Source organism: Thamnophis sirtalis, unplaced genomic scaffold, assembly GCF_051295495.1.
Source record: "Thamnophis sirtalis isolate CommonGarterSnake01/CBP01778 unplaced genomic scaffold, rThaSir2_p1.2 scaffold_5, whole genome shotgun sequence".
In the NCBI taxonomy this organism is placed as follows: domain Eukaryota; kingdom Metazoa; phylum Chordata; class Lepidosauria; order Squamata; family Natricidae; genus Thamnophis; species Thamnophis sirtalis.
The window spans coordinates 53,254,645-53,271,041 of record NW_028261385.1 but is presented as its reverse complement, the minus strand read 5'-3'; the positions used below and the strand labels follow the sequence as shown (position 1 = coordinate 53,271,041).

The 16,397-nt window shown below is 32.5% G+C and overlaps 1 protein-coding gene across 1 annotated transcript in view; it reads left to right on the top strand.

Annotated features, from left to right (window-relative positions):
• The window catches only part of DTWD2 (DTW motif tRNA-uridine aminocarboxypropyltransferase 2), a 75,641-nt gene extending 66,014 nt beyond the window's left edge, over positions 1–9,627 (top strand). Inside the window, exons 5-6 of the mRNA XM_087715835.1 lie at positions 2,269–2,397; positions 7,915–9,627. Of these exons, the coding sequence (XP_087571961.1) occupies positions 2,269–2,397; positions 7,915–8,085 (300 nt within the window). The 3' untranslated portion in view covers positions 8,086–9,627. The remainder of the gene's footprint in view (positions 1–2,268; positions 2,398–7,914) is intronic.
• Positions 9,628–16,397: the final 6,770 nt, after the last annotated feature.

Below are 16,397 nucleotides of genomic sequence, written 5' to 3'. Positions count from 1 at the left end.
TTTTAACAGGAGATATTGTATAATTCTGTTGTAATGGAAAATGAAATTAGAGGCCCATAAAGAAAATAAAATGTAAAGATAAGACAGAGGCATCATAATGCATCAGCTGTTATTTATATTTTTATTGAGTCTAATTCTTTATGGAGTAACTTATTTATGATTTTAATCCATATAGTGTCCCATTTCAAATACATGAATTTGGGAAATTTACAACAATTCAAAACAAAACAAAAAACATACCATATAAAAACTTATTGTAATGGGTTGTTTTCATGTAGAGAGAGATGTTTCTAAAATAAAAATCTAACCACAAATGTGGAGTCTTTAGTGCTCTCTGAGCTTGGTTGTTTATTTGTAGATGTTCTGTTACCCCACTAGGTAACATCTCAGTGCTAGAGTTGTAGATGTTACCCATTCCGGTAACAATGGTCTGTAAGCAAACAACAGAACTCAGAGAACCCCAAGGACTCCACAGCTTAACCCTGAGCTACATATATTCTCTTCTAAACACCAATGTGGTTTTGTATCTCCAAAGGTTCATGTAGTTAAAATAGCAAAATAGTCTCCAAAACTAGATAAACAATATTTGCTTGGATTTTGCCAGTTTAGGTTTTTCCCCTTTATGTTCTCCTTGTGATGTTTAGTTATAATTGCATGCATAGATAAAACATGAAAATAAATGAATAATTTAGGGTGTTATATTACTTTAAAGTTTTATTTTCTGCTTTTGTCTTTTCAGTTTGAGTATCTTGCTTTTAGACTTTTAAGAGTTGATGGACTAGGGTGTTATTTTATATATATATATATATATATATATATATATATATATATATATATATATATATATATATATATGAATTAGAAATGCAAATACATAAAAACCTAATATTGATAGTGAATTCGTCCAATAAATACTAAGAGGGGTATTAAAGCAGTCCTCTTCTAAGCTCTGGGCATAAGACCTTGAAATAAAGTTGTAGATAAACAGGATTAGAAAAACGTTTGAAATTTTATTTGCCACATTAAAAAAAAACCTAATTGTAATAATATTGTACAGAAGAGTTAACCACATTCAAGCTTGAGAAATCCAATGTCTATCTACTCTGATTTTTGATATTCAACCTAAATCCTATTTGTGGAGAAGAGACTGACAGTATGTTGGTCATGGTGGGAATATAGAAGGCTATGAAATATTAATATTGTGTTATGATTTTAATTAACATGAAATATGTGTATTAATAATAGCGAAGGAGCAGATGCTGTTATTTGTATTCATGTGTATATTGTGTTTTAGTTGTTTGATGTTTCTTTGATATTAGTGAAAATTTTGTAAAGAAAGCCTATTCAATTGTGAAATTTAAATTCTTGATGACTGTTTCAAATTATAATGATTAAGGAGGGGGCTACATCTCTCTCCAGATTAACTGTTAAAAATGTCTTTCATGCATAGCTGTCATTGGGTAGACATATTTAATACTGTACAGTGAACTATTGAGCATAATATAATAGCAAGTGTAACATTTAATGACTCATTAAGCAACAAGGTCCTTTATAAGATAAATTTAATACGAAGATTGACACACTGTTCCATTTTGCAAAAATAAAGCATTTTGTTCTCAGGATAATCAGTTACATACATACGTACATACATACATACATACATACATACATACATACAACCATCTAGCTGTAAAATTCTAGTGTGAACAGGCTAAACATTAATTGTATATTCTGCTGGTCCATTTGTAAAAATGTGTTATGTAAGAGGTATAACCAAAATTGATGATAAGGACAAATTCTTTCCCTTGTAATGCTGGTACTATATTATGGAGCACTGCATAGTTCGGCAAAATATTTTTTATGGCTGTAAGTGTCTCTTTATGGGAAGGCAATAAGCAGAAATCACCTTACTTTCCCCACCCTCCAATTTGTTCAGTTTCATCCCACCAATGCTTGATCCAGTTCAGTAATCATGTAGCAGTTCGAACTATGGTCTCTTTATATGTATATTATTATGCATTAGCATAATATTTTAGGTTTATCCTATTTTAGGTTTGTTTTTGTGTTGGTGGTAAAAAACATCATAGGTTGTTTTCCTTATTTTTAATCAATATAAAAATATGTGTTAATATATTGCAAATCCTTGTTCAATACAACATTTTATTACTAAAAACTAAAATCTTATATAATTAAAGGAATTTTTTAGGAAACAGAGAGCACCCTGTGTTTTAATGATGTATTCCTTTAATCTGAAATTACTATTTTCAGGTACAACTGAAAACCAGCTTTTCAAGTCAGTACATAATTCGTACCCAGCCCACAAATGCATGCCTGTCTACACTTGAATGTGCCGCTATTGCCCTAGCCATCGTGGAAAAAAATGATGCAATTAAAGAGGTAGGTAATTTTAAAGTCATGTACACTACTAATGGAATAACCAAATGCAATCTATGCTTCTTTTTTTAAAACCAGGCTGTTTTACTGACCAAGTTTCAAATTTTTCACTCCATCTTTTCTTAAATCTTCCTAATTAAGAGCTGAAATACATTAAGTTTAAAAACTTGGCAGGAAGAAATGTCATTCTCCTGTTGTTGTTTTTCCTACACCACCTATTCTTACATTAATCTTGCCACTCCTTTTCATGTGGTTCATCCCACTTCTTTGACAAACCTTCTAGAAAACTTCTTTTTCAACATTGGGTACTGTTTGTCCACTATGGCACAAAGTACATAAAATCAATTTCCTTGATTTTTCACTGTCATTTTGTTAGCTAAATAAGGGTGTGTGTGTGTTGGTGGCTAGTGAAGTCAAGGAAATTTTGGAAATATTTCAAAGAAAGAGTCAGTGATGTGTCTTTATACCTAGCAGTAAGACACTTGATTTGTTAGTTTTGTTGCATAACTTTGTTTGCATTTTTTTCAGCAATTATCAAAGTTATGGTGGCACTGGACCATGACCAAATTAGGGTGACAAATGGACTATGAGTGGTTTCTGAATAAACAAACATTGCAGCACTCCCAGTCACATGATTGTGATCTGGGCACATGGGAACTCAACTCACAACTATATTATAGGAATCTGTAGTCACATGATTACACTTTGTGACTTTCCCTGCTGGCTTTTCACAAGCTAAGTCAAAGGGGAAGCAGGTGGGGGAAGCTTGCAGGTCACTCCAGTAAGTCATTTCCACCAGCAGCACCTCTCTGCTCATGACCTCCATCAGATTTCCCAAGACCTCTACCAGTCTGTGCTGGCCCTCGTACTATTTCCCACCACCGTCTATGGCACTCCCATATCTGGGACCAACATCATTTCCCCCTTAAGACTTCACGCGTCTTGGGCATAATAGCAACTGTGACTGGTAAGATTGCCATCAATAAGTGATACAATCATGTGATATCACAATTTACAACGGCATTGCTGAGAAATGGAAATTTCCATCCCAGTTGCCATTATAACTTGAGGAAGCTTGAATTTTCACCTTTTAATCCATATTATGTGGATGTGCAGGTTTGAATAAATATAGAAATATATGTTAAACGTAAGCTTCATTAAATACATTGCATAGATATCATGTGATCATATATATGTGGGATATTATCAAGTTCAGTTTAGCAGAAGTGCATTTTTTTCTCCATGTAGATTACAGCTTTAGTTTAAGGTTGGCAGATTTCTGCAGCTGAATGAATTTTCAGTTGAGCAGATATAAGAGGAAGGAGAGAAAGAAAGCAGTTATAAGATTTGCAACCTTGTAACAACAACCTAATCTTGTTTCCTTATTCAGAAACATGTCCCTCTCACTTACCGAGGCTTCCAAAAATAGTATTTGAAATTACAGTGTCCTCTGTGCCTCCTTTGCTTTTTAACCACCCTTTTCTTTCATATTTTTCCTTTTCTCTCTTATTTTAGTGTTATTAATTCCTCTTCTAATTCAAAGCTGTGACTGCAGTTCCTTGTGTAACTGCTGCTTAACTAACAATTATGACAAGACTTAGAAATTAGTCCTCTCATCATATATGTGCAAAGGGAGTTTGTGAGGAAAAAGTTAAAAAAAGAAAAATGTAGTTTTCCTTTACCAAGAGATAAGAGAATCAATACGTGACCTTTGTAAAGGAATATTTTTGAATATTTGATTGAATGTACATACCACATGTAGCTTGGATATTTGTTCCTTCACATAGCCATGCTCAGTTTTGAGTAAAAACAACATTGACTATCCTGAATGTTTATAATTTTCTTTTCAAAGAATAGTAGAGGATTCTTGTTATTAAAAACATGTTTGGTATACAATTAAAATACAAGAGTATGGTAAACCTTTTAGAAACAATAGATCATGTTTGTGATCAAGAAGGGAAAGAAGGTAAAAATAAGAGGTATTGGCTAGGATGGAAAACTGCTGAATAATTCTGTCACGTGCTACCACATTTTCAATAGCGGCTGATTAACCTTTCCTAAGTTAAAAAAGGATCTCAAATCCCATATTTTGTCTCCCTGATGACCCCATACTCTCTGTAAATAATAAGTTGGTTGTCAGACAATTGGTGAGGCAACTGATAATGGACAGATCTTGTTGCTCTACCTTCAAATTGATCTCAAAAATATTGATAACTTATTTTGTCCCTGACCAAAGGGATCATTTCTGCCATTTTTGCCATTTTTATACTCCATTCCTCTATGATGGGTATGTCAGTATTTCTCCTTTATTGTGCAAATAATAAACTTGTTGAAGTCACTATATATAAAATCTTCCATATTTTTTTTCTAATTCACTATTCATAAATCTTAATAAAAAAAGTTCTGGCTTTTTCCCAATAGTAATCTTTAAAATTATTTGTATCCTAACGTCTGAGTGAATCCAGGAAGTGGGAAGAGGCAGAGGGCTGGAAGTGTGTGTGCTGGGCACAGGCTGTGGGTTTTAAAAATGTCTTGTGTGTGCACAGGCTGTGAATTTTAAAAACATCTGAGTGAATCCAGGAAGAGGGAAGAGGCAGAGGGGCTGGAAGTGTGTGTGTAAGGTGGTCAGTAATGTTGAAGACTGGCAAGGACAGCCATATTTCCTCTGTAAGTAGCTCTTTTATTGTTTTGTGTACTTATTTTATTCTTATTTAAGTAGTAAGTGCACAAAATAATAAAATTTCCTTTTTTATATCTTCTTTTTGTAGGTCATTCTTTGAGGCAAAGAATTCAGTGACATCTCATTGGTCACTGCCACCCAGTCACATGAGTCCCAAGCTACTCCCACCCGGTCACATAATTGCCAAGGCACTACCACTCAGTCACATGACTGCCAAGCTACTCCCACCTGGTCACATGACCACAAAGCCACTCCCACAAAACAGGTCACATCTACAGAATAGGTTCTAAAATTTTTTGAAACCCATCACTGGTCCGCAGGTACATAAAAAGGTACATCCTTTTATAAAAAATGTTTCTTAAATTATAGTATGATATGAATTTCAACCCATTCATCCACATTCTCTCCCATTTAACTGTCTGCATATTATAATGAAAATGAATTGCCCATTTTATCATACAATCTTTAACCTGTTCCTCTTCCATTCAAATTTTAACGAAGCTTTATACATTTTACAGGCACATGTTCATCATTTCTATATAATTCAGTTCAAATTTCATTTTATATATTCCAGTAATATTTCATCTACATTAAATCTTTTTTTTAAATGTGCAGATGAAAACCTTTGAAAATTAATTTAATTGTTCTCACGGCATTATCTGAATTTTTCCACTCTCCTGTACTGATAAATCTTGATATGTTAAGCAGTTTCTTTTCTATAAAATGCTTCCTATACTGAAAGCCATGAGGTATTTTCGAGCATAGCCCTTATTTGTATTTATTCCATGTTAATATGGTACTTTCTATATAATGTTTTTTCTACATTAATTTTAACTTTGAAGGCCATAAAAACTAATGCCACCCAAATATCAGGTTATATTCTTCCAATTCTTACATTATTTTATGAGCAACAATCATTTTTTCATCCAAACCAAGCAGCAGGCTGCAAAATATAATTTAAAATAAGGAATCCTAATCCTCTTTTCTTCTGCATATTCAAGAATTTTACATTTAATCCTTTATTTTTTCCACTGCCATATACATTTGGACACATCTTTTTTCCACTACTTAAAACTGTATCATATTTCAAAAAAGGTATTTTTAAAAAATAAAAACAACATTCTAGAAAATACTTGCACTTTCACTACATAAATTCTTCATAATTGTATTTTCCCATCTTAAAAATTCTCTCATAATTTCATTCCATACATTGATATAATTATTTTGAAATAATATACCATTCATATTAATTATGGTAATACCCAAATATTCTACTTTTTTCTCTATCAAATTAGTTTTACCAACTCTTTTTGATATTCCATTTGTATTATTATTTATTATTAACTTATTTCATTTCTCTTTAATTTAAATAGAAGCCAATTCTTTTAGCTTTTCCATTCATATATTTATTACTTTTAATTATTCTGAATTTAATTATTCTAAATTATATGCAAATTTTTATACCACTCTATAACCTTCACCCAAGCTACTTTTTCATATTGTTTGATGTATCTAAGCCATGGTGGCCCAGTGATTAGAATACAGTATTGCAGGCTAATTCTGCTGACTGCCAGTGATTCAATCTTCACCAGCTCAACGTTGACTCAGAATTCCATCCTTCTGAGGTCGAGAAAATGAGGACCCAGATTGTTGGGGACAATATGCTGACTATGTAAACTGCTTAGAGTTGGCTGTAAAGCATTGTAAGCATTTCAAGAACTAAAATGAACAGCTGTGGCAGAAATGGAGCGCCTCGAGTTGTCTTTTTGTGTTTGCTACAGGATCTAGTCCATTGACTGTAATTTGTGCTGTTTGTGTATAGAGATCTCACCCACTTAATAATACTTTTTCCAAATTTCATATTTTCCAAAATTAAATAGAAAAGTCTAGTTCAAATTGCGAATGGCTTTCCTTACATCAATAAAGATAAACACATCTTGTTTTCCATTATGGTGTTCTAAAATATTTTAATATAATAAAATTATATTTTTGATATCTGTCAACTGGCTTTTGGGTAAGAAACTACATTGCTTATCATGCATAAAATCCTGCAGAATAGTTTTCATCCTTTTGATTAAAATGATGCTAAATATAATCATTTTTCAATAATGATATTGGTCAGTCTTTTGGGGGGTAAAGAAGTGGGTAATCAAAGGTAACCGGCATCCAACTGGAAAATGACACTGCAGAAAGGAACACAAAATTATCTTGGTTGATCGAAAAAAACCCTGAATGCAGTGACAAATAACTTCAATATTATTGCCAGGAAAAATGCATGATGTAACAATGTGTCATTAGGTGTTTTACTCAGGGGAATCTACTCCTTTCTATCTCCTTACACTCTTTACAGAGACAATTTTGTACTTTCAAGATTTATAATTGTGTCACCAAAAATAATGTCTTTCCTATAATTAACATTATGGAATAGTGGTAGTGGAAAACATGTTGTATACAATAGATTCTTTGCCCCCAAACTTCTCATTGTCCTGTTTTCTCTTAATTTACTATTTCTAGTTTATTTAGCAAGAAATAGTAGTGGAAGCTAAACTCATTCTTATTAGTGACATAGTACTAAGCAGTTCAGCATGTAAACCAACAGAGAAAAGTGTGAAACTGAGATTGTAACAGCTTTTAAAATCATGCTTGAAACTGCTTCACTGACTTTTTTAAAAAAACGGACATATTCCATAGCCTCAACCAAAAAAATTATAGATTAATATCACTTCCAAGTAAATATACTCAGAAGCAAGGTATTTATTTCACTTCATGCAACTAAAGGCCTATGTAATTTATGTCTAGCTCTAAGTTTTCTTTTCTTTTTTCTCTTTCTTTCCAATCAGACTGTACTTCGTCCTCTTCAAGCTCTTTGTGCTTTCCAGATCCAGCATGGTGCCCAGGTCCATCACAGCAAGGAGCATCTTCTTAAAAATGGTTTATATGACAAACCAATGCCAAAAAATAAACGCAAACTCAGGAGAATGGAACTTTTAGTGAATAATGTTAAAATTTAGGGGTGTCATATAGATTTATTATGAAAGATTTTTATTCCTTTTAGCTAATGAAGTGGAGTTAATTATGGATTTGATCCAAATAAAAGTATCCTAAAATGAAACACATTCACCTGGCTCCCTGCCCAGAATTCAAGACTGATATAAAGGCAAAATGCCTGGGAAGCTTTTCGAATTTCTGTCTGAATTTTTCATGATAATGATGAAGCTGAAGCAAGAAGGAACATACATTTCTTTGGTGTTTCATTGTGACTTAAATTAAACCATAATTTGAATGTTTTCTCCTTAATTTCTTATTAAAGTGGAGATGTGTAGTATTAATATTGATATGGCAGGTGGATATTGGTACTGTAAGTCATGGAAATCCTAGTAGACATAAGAATCTAGAATTCCTGTTTTTTCAATAGTTAATAAACCTGTGTTGAAATAAGTGTATTTTGGGGGCTAGGTTTTCCTATTCATTAAAGCCTGGCAAAAAATAGACATTCCAATCTTAAAACAACAAGCAAACAAAGAGTATGAGAACACTCCTCTTTCTATGAGATTGCAAACAGACCATGGCATGAAAGCACAGATTTTATTATGGTGATTACATTCTACTTTTTCTAGGTAGCATTGTTGTGTTTATGTCAAAAATTATATTTTTATATGAATAGTGCATTTTTCTCCAATTTAAGAGCTATTGTTAAAGATTGAAGATGAAAAATTAAAGATTGAAGATGAAAAATAATGTCTTGAGTCAGTATTATATATCTATCCATATAGTTTGTCCAGAAAGAAATGAAATCAATATTTCTGAAGTTATAAATTGCAAGTAAAAACTGCTAATTTGGACATTGCTATTGTATCGAGATCTACAAGAAACATGGATAATTGGGAAGTTTCTAGCAATTAGGCATTGTTTGTATTGATGAGAATGGTACCATTTATTTTTCCTTATTTCAGACTCAGTACCACATACATTATTTTATCCTGATATTTGTCTTCATTATCATGAAGGCTACTTTTTTTGTAAGAATATTTAAGTTTCTTAAAGGAAGAGAAAATTTTGTACTTTAGAAGTGAGCCAACTAATAAGCATCTTGGAACATCAGAATTTTGTAAGTTCCAGCCAGTCAAACTTTTTCTTTAGACTTGTGAGATGTAACCACAAGCTCTCTCACAGTAGATGAATGATTGGCATCACCAATAAACCTCCAAGCAGTCTATTCACAAGGTTAGGGAATGTATTCATGATAATTGCAGCAAATATTTCTATTATATTAAATATTTCTGCAATTGAAACTCTAGGTCACCAATGTAATCCCCATGCTCACAGATGCTTCCACTGACACCCATCAAGTCCTAATTTTAACTGATTTTGATTTATACTCTTTAAAACTTAAATTAAATGCAAAAATGGTACTTCCTAATACCAATTTTCAACTTTAAATTTATTTCCAAGAATATTGCTGGTTCCAAAAAATGATATGTAGACATTGCAAGAAATTAAAAATTGTGGTAGCTGCAATCCACTGCTTGCAACTTTGCCTATATGTTCTGGGGGGAAGAAAACATTCTGAGTAATGGAAAGAATCAGTTGGAAAAAGTAAGCACAGCATGGAATGGCCTCATCAGTTTGTTCGCTGCTAGTTATGTTTTAAACAATCTTAAAAGAAAAATCAGGAAATGTTTTCAGAAGTTGAAATGTATTTACTGGTCCCAAAATATTGGAAACCCTAACACTATAGGGACTAATCAATGACATTGATCATACTTTTTAATATTTCAAAAATCAGTGGATATATTTGCCTGCACTTTGTCTGAAGATTTTGGTTCATATAGAAGAATATGAAGCATAAAACTAGTTGGACCAGCTGCTTTTATTGAAGATATTGGATCTTTTAAATACATTTTAATAGTGTGTTTAACATACTACTAATACTTGGAAGACAAGCTGTGATACTTTCTATATTGAGCTGCCACTAAAAGCAAATTCAGAATTTAAGTAGAGGTAAAATTATACAAATTGCATTGATTTTGTGATTTCCAGATTGCATATTACACTTTGTTTTCAATCTTTTAAAGCTCAAAATAGTTTGTGGAAAAGTTGCTAATATTATCTCCATCTTGATAAATCATAACGTATGTCACTAAATTCCATTCAATAATGTTTTTTCAAAAATATGGGTATGGGTATGATTATGTATATTTTAAAGAATGGTTATATGTTTTTAGGAGCCGAGGTGGCACAATGGTTAGGGTGCAGTACTGCAGGCCACTTCAGCTGACTGTTATCTGCAGTTCAGTGGTTCAAATCTCACCAGCTCAAGGTTGACTCAGCCTTCCATCCTTCCGAGGTGGATGAAATGAGGACCCAGACTGTGGGGGCAATTTGCTGACTCAATTTGCTAAAAATCTGTAAACCGCTTAGAGAGGGCTGAAAGCCCTATGAAGCAGTATATAAGTCAAATAAATAAATAAATAAATAAATCTGGTGAAGAAGCTTATGTACAAAAGGATCTCCTGCACTTTTCCTGTAATAAAACTGGTCTTGCGTACCAGTCTGTCTTATGAAACCCCTGCTGTAGCATTGCCCAGTTGATATGAAGACAAGAATTAAACATCAAGTTCAAATTGAAATTCATCTAATAAGAACCATATAATAATAATAATAGCCTCTTATTCTAGCAGAACTGTTTTGTCAGAAACATTTGAAAAGAGATTATTCACATGAATTCAGAGAGTCTCTTGCATGATATTCTGATTTAAACAGAAGAAAATTATTGTCATTTTCTTAAACAGGAATGCTTGATTAAAGTGTTTACGGCGCAAAATAAGTTCATAATTTTTTTTCTGCAGGATAGCTGTTCTTAACATTGCTGATTTCTACCTGAAAATATCTAATGCATTATTCAGAAAAGGAAGAAGCAAATGCTGAATGACCCAGGAATTCCAACGTGAAATTATGTTGTAACCAAAACAACTATGTAAAATGCATGATAAGAACTAATGCTCAATTTTAAATTTTAATTGGTTTGGTCTCAAGAGAAAAGCGGAGGCACAGTTAGCATACATTCTTAAAAAGCACTTTGGCATGCTACCTATTAGAGCTATTTTAAGTAACTTGCTCTAAAAAGGAATTCAGGGGAGTGCACTTACTTAACATGTGGTAGCAAGTAGTAACTTGACATGAATAGAAGGGAACAAAGCAAACCTTTATAGAGTTAAGGGTGATTTCCATATTTGGCAGTCAGTGGTGGCGTTTAAGAAAAACCTCATGCTTGGACTATCCAGTTGCTTCTTTATTTCTCTAAAGACATGGATGGTTCTGCTATGGGGAACAATCAAGCAGAAAATAAATTTTACTTAAGAAAGATTATCAGTCCAGTCTCTGGTTTATCCAAGTAGGGTTTGGAGTTGGTATCCATCACTGACGATCAACCTTTCTAAACATTCAGAAATCTGAAATATAAGAAAGAACGAAAATGTCAGTCTTGCTGTATCTGATTCCATCACTGCCACATGCCCTGTTTGGAAAAGAATGAAGTGGCAGCCAAGAAAAGGTTTCCTGCTGGGTTTTTTTAATGGCCTTTTAAAAATCCATCTAATAAAGACAAGTTGATAGTTTCTGTTTTGAAACATATTTTAATGTGCTTTTTTAAATTGAGTGTTACACGTATTTTGAATTCCAACATTCTATTTAATCACTGCATCCTTTTTTAAGACACATACAGACACAGACACAAATGGTTTATAAAAATGGAAAGACATTTTAAAAATATACAATCCAAAACAATAGTAAAAGAAAGAAGTTGTTTATAAGTTTTGGGGATTACAAACTACCTTTAGATAACATTATTCATTAAACATTAATATTTTAAAAGTTTTTTTTTTAAATGAAAATATTCAGCTGTTGTCAAATGTAATAAAATCTATACCAAAGGGAAATACATTTCATCAGTTTTTATAATATTGCAGATAAAATTGCCTTTTTAAAAATAGAAATTACACATCTCTTGAACCTAAACCTTAATATCAAGAATAACGATACATTTGTAATTTTTCAAAATAATTTTCTTAGCAATATCTAATATCCAGTATAGCACAATTCATCAAAAATATTCAGATTCTAATATTTGAGTCATAATTGAACATAACAGTAACATAAAAAAATATCTTTAGATCTATTTATACAGATCTATGTTAAAATAATTCAGAAATATCTCAATAATTTACAAGGTCAAATCCTATGACACAATAACTCCGCCACTCAAACGTTTTAGGGAGGCAAAATTCTATTCACAGTTGATCAACATCATTCATCACTCTGTCTGCTGAGAATGTATGTGTGAATGCGGAATCCTTAGCATTGTTTGGCCTTGTAATGTTTGCTGATTGCTTTCCATTAGTTACTGGTTGGTCTTGGAAGTATTTAAGGAGACTGTTCATAGGCTTTAACAGACTATTATATAATACCTGTAAAAAGTTGGAATTAAATAATTAAATGGGAGTTCAGGTCAAAGAAACTTATCTCTAGTTCATTAAAACTTCTCACCTGTATCAGCACAAAGCTGGAAGTTTAATTAGTGTCATTAGAAACTCCAGCTCGCCTCAATCCAAAATTTAGAGATTATTTGTCTTACATTGTTCCTTACCTGCCAGTAAAATGTTTACAAGTCTTGCCCCATGTGAATAAGTCAGAGACTTAAGTGCAAGGCACCTGCTTATTTCCTGAAACTTTTAATATAATTCTAGATAGCTTTAGATGATACCCTTTCTGTACAGATAACTATTTCATATTTTTCAAACTGTATATCATTTTGACAAATATCAAATTACCTTTTTTAAAATATCCACTATTTACAAGAAAGACACTGTGTTATGGGTTGCCACATGCAGTAATCAGTGCAAAAGCATATTTGACATATCAGAAAAAGGCAGGTACAAGAGCTACTGAGCATCACAGGATGCATAGTTTTGATAAATGAATAATTTAGGTTTAGTAATAAGCATGGCATTTTGACAAAGAAGTCTTTTTTCTTGGCCCTTCAGATTGTGTTAGGAAGCATTTGAAGAAAGAAGTCAGCAGTCCAACTTTTTTCCTGTGCATAATTATATACCGGTACTCTTGGCTTGAGTCTTCGTATGCTATTCTGAAATGATGGGTCCTTGGTGTTCTCTGAACTTGCTTGTTTTATTGTTTTATTTCATTACCTAACTAGGTAACTAGCACTGATGATGTTACCTAATTAGGGTAATGAAACATCTGCAAGAAAACAAGTTCAGAGAGCACCAAGGACCCCTCAAAACAAGTATTTATCTGCATCTTTAGCTGTCTATGAGAAGAACACACCATGGCTAGTTTAGGTTTTGATGGCTGAACCATGAAAGCTTTATCATGCACATTACTTTAAGTCATAAACCAGGTGTGCTCAATAAAGGCATAAAATAAAATAAAATAAAATAAAATAAAAGCAGCATACGGTACTTCAAGCTTATTTGCCACCAAACTCATTTTTCAGGAAACAGAAGAATCTAAATATTAACATTTAATTCAAATATAAGGTCCCCTGTTTTCTCTCCCCTATTTTTTCTACTCCTTCTAGTCCATGGATCTCAAACTCATTGTGTCACATTGCCGTCACGTGACATTTCATGACATTTTTCCCTTCGCAGAGCGAGTTGGGTGTGACCTGTGTGTGAAACATCTGGCTCGCATGCCGCCAATTTGATACCTCTGTTCTAGCCCATCTGCTTTGCTAATTTCAGTCCCTAGAATTTCCCTCAAATATGGTGCCATCCTTTAAAGTTCTTTCATAAAATATGAGTTGCAAACTGTAACGCCTTCAAGCAACATTCTAAACTAAATCCAAGGATGTAATGTAATAATCTGCTTTATGAACCCAACTTGGAACTCTCCACACCAGTGTTGAATTTCAACATTGCTGACACATTGTTTGGCTCTTCTTGCCAAAGAATTCTGTTAACCATCATTTGTAATAAATAAGAGCAATATAGGATAGGAGAAATTTTTTAAAAAGCGAAGAATTTAAATTCAAATCAGATTATATTTTTGTTTTTGCTTCCTTTAGATATTTTTCCCCATCCATTCAATTCTGGCTTCATCTATTGGCCCTAGTAGGGAATGGTGATATTTACAAAGGAGCAATCACTTTTCCAACATGACAAATACATCACAGCAGTCCAGAGTGTTTGTAAAATTGAAGACATAGCTGAGAAGCAAAGGTCTAATCTCTCTCCACATTTTAATTTTTGAGAAATACTACTTCTGAAAGATTTAGGAAAACTGCTGTTCCTTTCAGCGAGGGAGAGTACAAAATATACACAGACCCCTGCCTACTGTAAGATTTGGCAGATACATTTAAACACCTGAGATGTTGAAGCAAGTGAAGTTTTGTGGTAAAGAGTAACTGCTAAAGGAAAAGAAATGCCATATTTTCTAGAAATCAGTGCTGGATTCACAGCATGGCATTACACAGTAAGCCATAAGCCAGGGACCATTTGTCTTTTTGCTGTCAAGGAATTCTACTTTCTTATTTTGGCCTCTGAAGGTTGCAGGGTTATGACAGTAACTGATAAAATGTTTGAGGAAGTTAAAATGCACTAATATATTGTAGCAAAATAAGAACATTTGGACTAGAAGATGTCCAAGTTCCCTTGCAAATCTGTTATTCTGTTAACACGTTTAAATACTTTGGAAATTGTTTCCTACGTATTTGTACTATAAGCTAATGGAATCACTGTTAATGAAACTGGTTTGATTCACAAGGTGTGCAAGAACAGAAACAAGGCACATTATAACTATTTTCATGTTTGAAACAAGCAAAGTTTTACTGTGAAAAACTGTGGAGAAAAATGAAAAGAAAGCAAGCTGAGTCTGAAGAGACCAAGTCTACAACAGTAACTTTTTTAGCCTTTTACCATAATTTATAGCCCCATCAATTTGCAACCATAGAAAAAACCCACCTATGTGGTCACTAATAGTCATCACCAGATTTATAGCACATAATCAATTTGCAGGCTATATACCAAAGTTAAATAAGGACTCTAATCTCAAGCTGATAATTAATATGTGACAATCATTAAAATATTTGCATAGAGTTAGGCATGCCTTTTAAGTTTATTCTTTAATAAAATCTTAGATTGCTTTGATCCCATGTCACTTCATGTATATCTTAAAGAAACCTCCAACGTATTTTAATTTTAGGCCTATCAGATATCTAATAATAATAATAATAATAATAATAATAATAATTCAGCTTAGTATTAGAAATATGTATATATATATATGTATATATATGACACACATAGATATGATAATGTTAACAATGTGTTTTATTGCAATGGTCATGGTGTTTTTAAAAAGCCTTGTAAATATCACAATATATTTGAATAAATTGCTGTAATTTGATGTTTGTTTCTTGGTTGATTTTTTGCTGAAGATGCAAAAATAAATTACTATAGTAAAAGGTGTTGATTTATCATTTCATTGTCTTATAATAATTATTTTGTTCATATGCATAACCTCCATAAATCGTAGTAAGTTAAAAATACCATAACCAAGCAAATATATGTACTGTAGCTTTATCCAACAATAAGTGGTCTTAAGTTATGTTAATAATCCTGTAACAATAATAGGACAAGTAAAGCCATATGGATCAACATTCCAATTACTGATTAAAAGTAATATTTTTAATGTGATTGACTAATTTAAATACATTTATCTTAAATGACAAAAAGAGAGAGAAAAAAGGATAACATTTAAAAATAACGTATAAGTGCTTATTTTTTTATAACATAGTTCTAATTATTTTACTAACCAGAATGTGTAAATATATAATTAGGAGCTACAAATTAAATGTGGAACATTTTAGTTGTCTTTAGCTAAAACTCTAATTGCCAGCCAGATTTTAGCTAAAAGGTGAAGCAATAAGACAAAATCAACCTTGATAGATATACAAGGAAGCTATTTACAGTCTGTCAATTTGCATCAAGGATTCAATAAAATATTGAAATTTATCTCATAGGCCATACTTCCTGCCACTGAAGACACTTTCCTGAAATATTGGACTTACGTACCTTAAACCAAAAACAACATAATGTGAGACTTTTCATTCCCATTGTTTAGTGAAGGAGACAGCATACTTTCTCCAGTAAAGAACTTCTCATTGTAAGTCTGAGACACATCACAATTAATGGCAGAGGCTTATAAGTTATAGAAAAAGAGAGCTGTAATACAGTGAGCTTTCTCAATATCTGCTTGATGTTTTGTCAAAGAGAGTATTTCATGTATTTCTTTCCATAATCAGAGC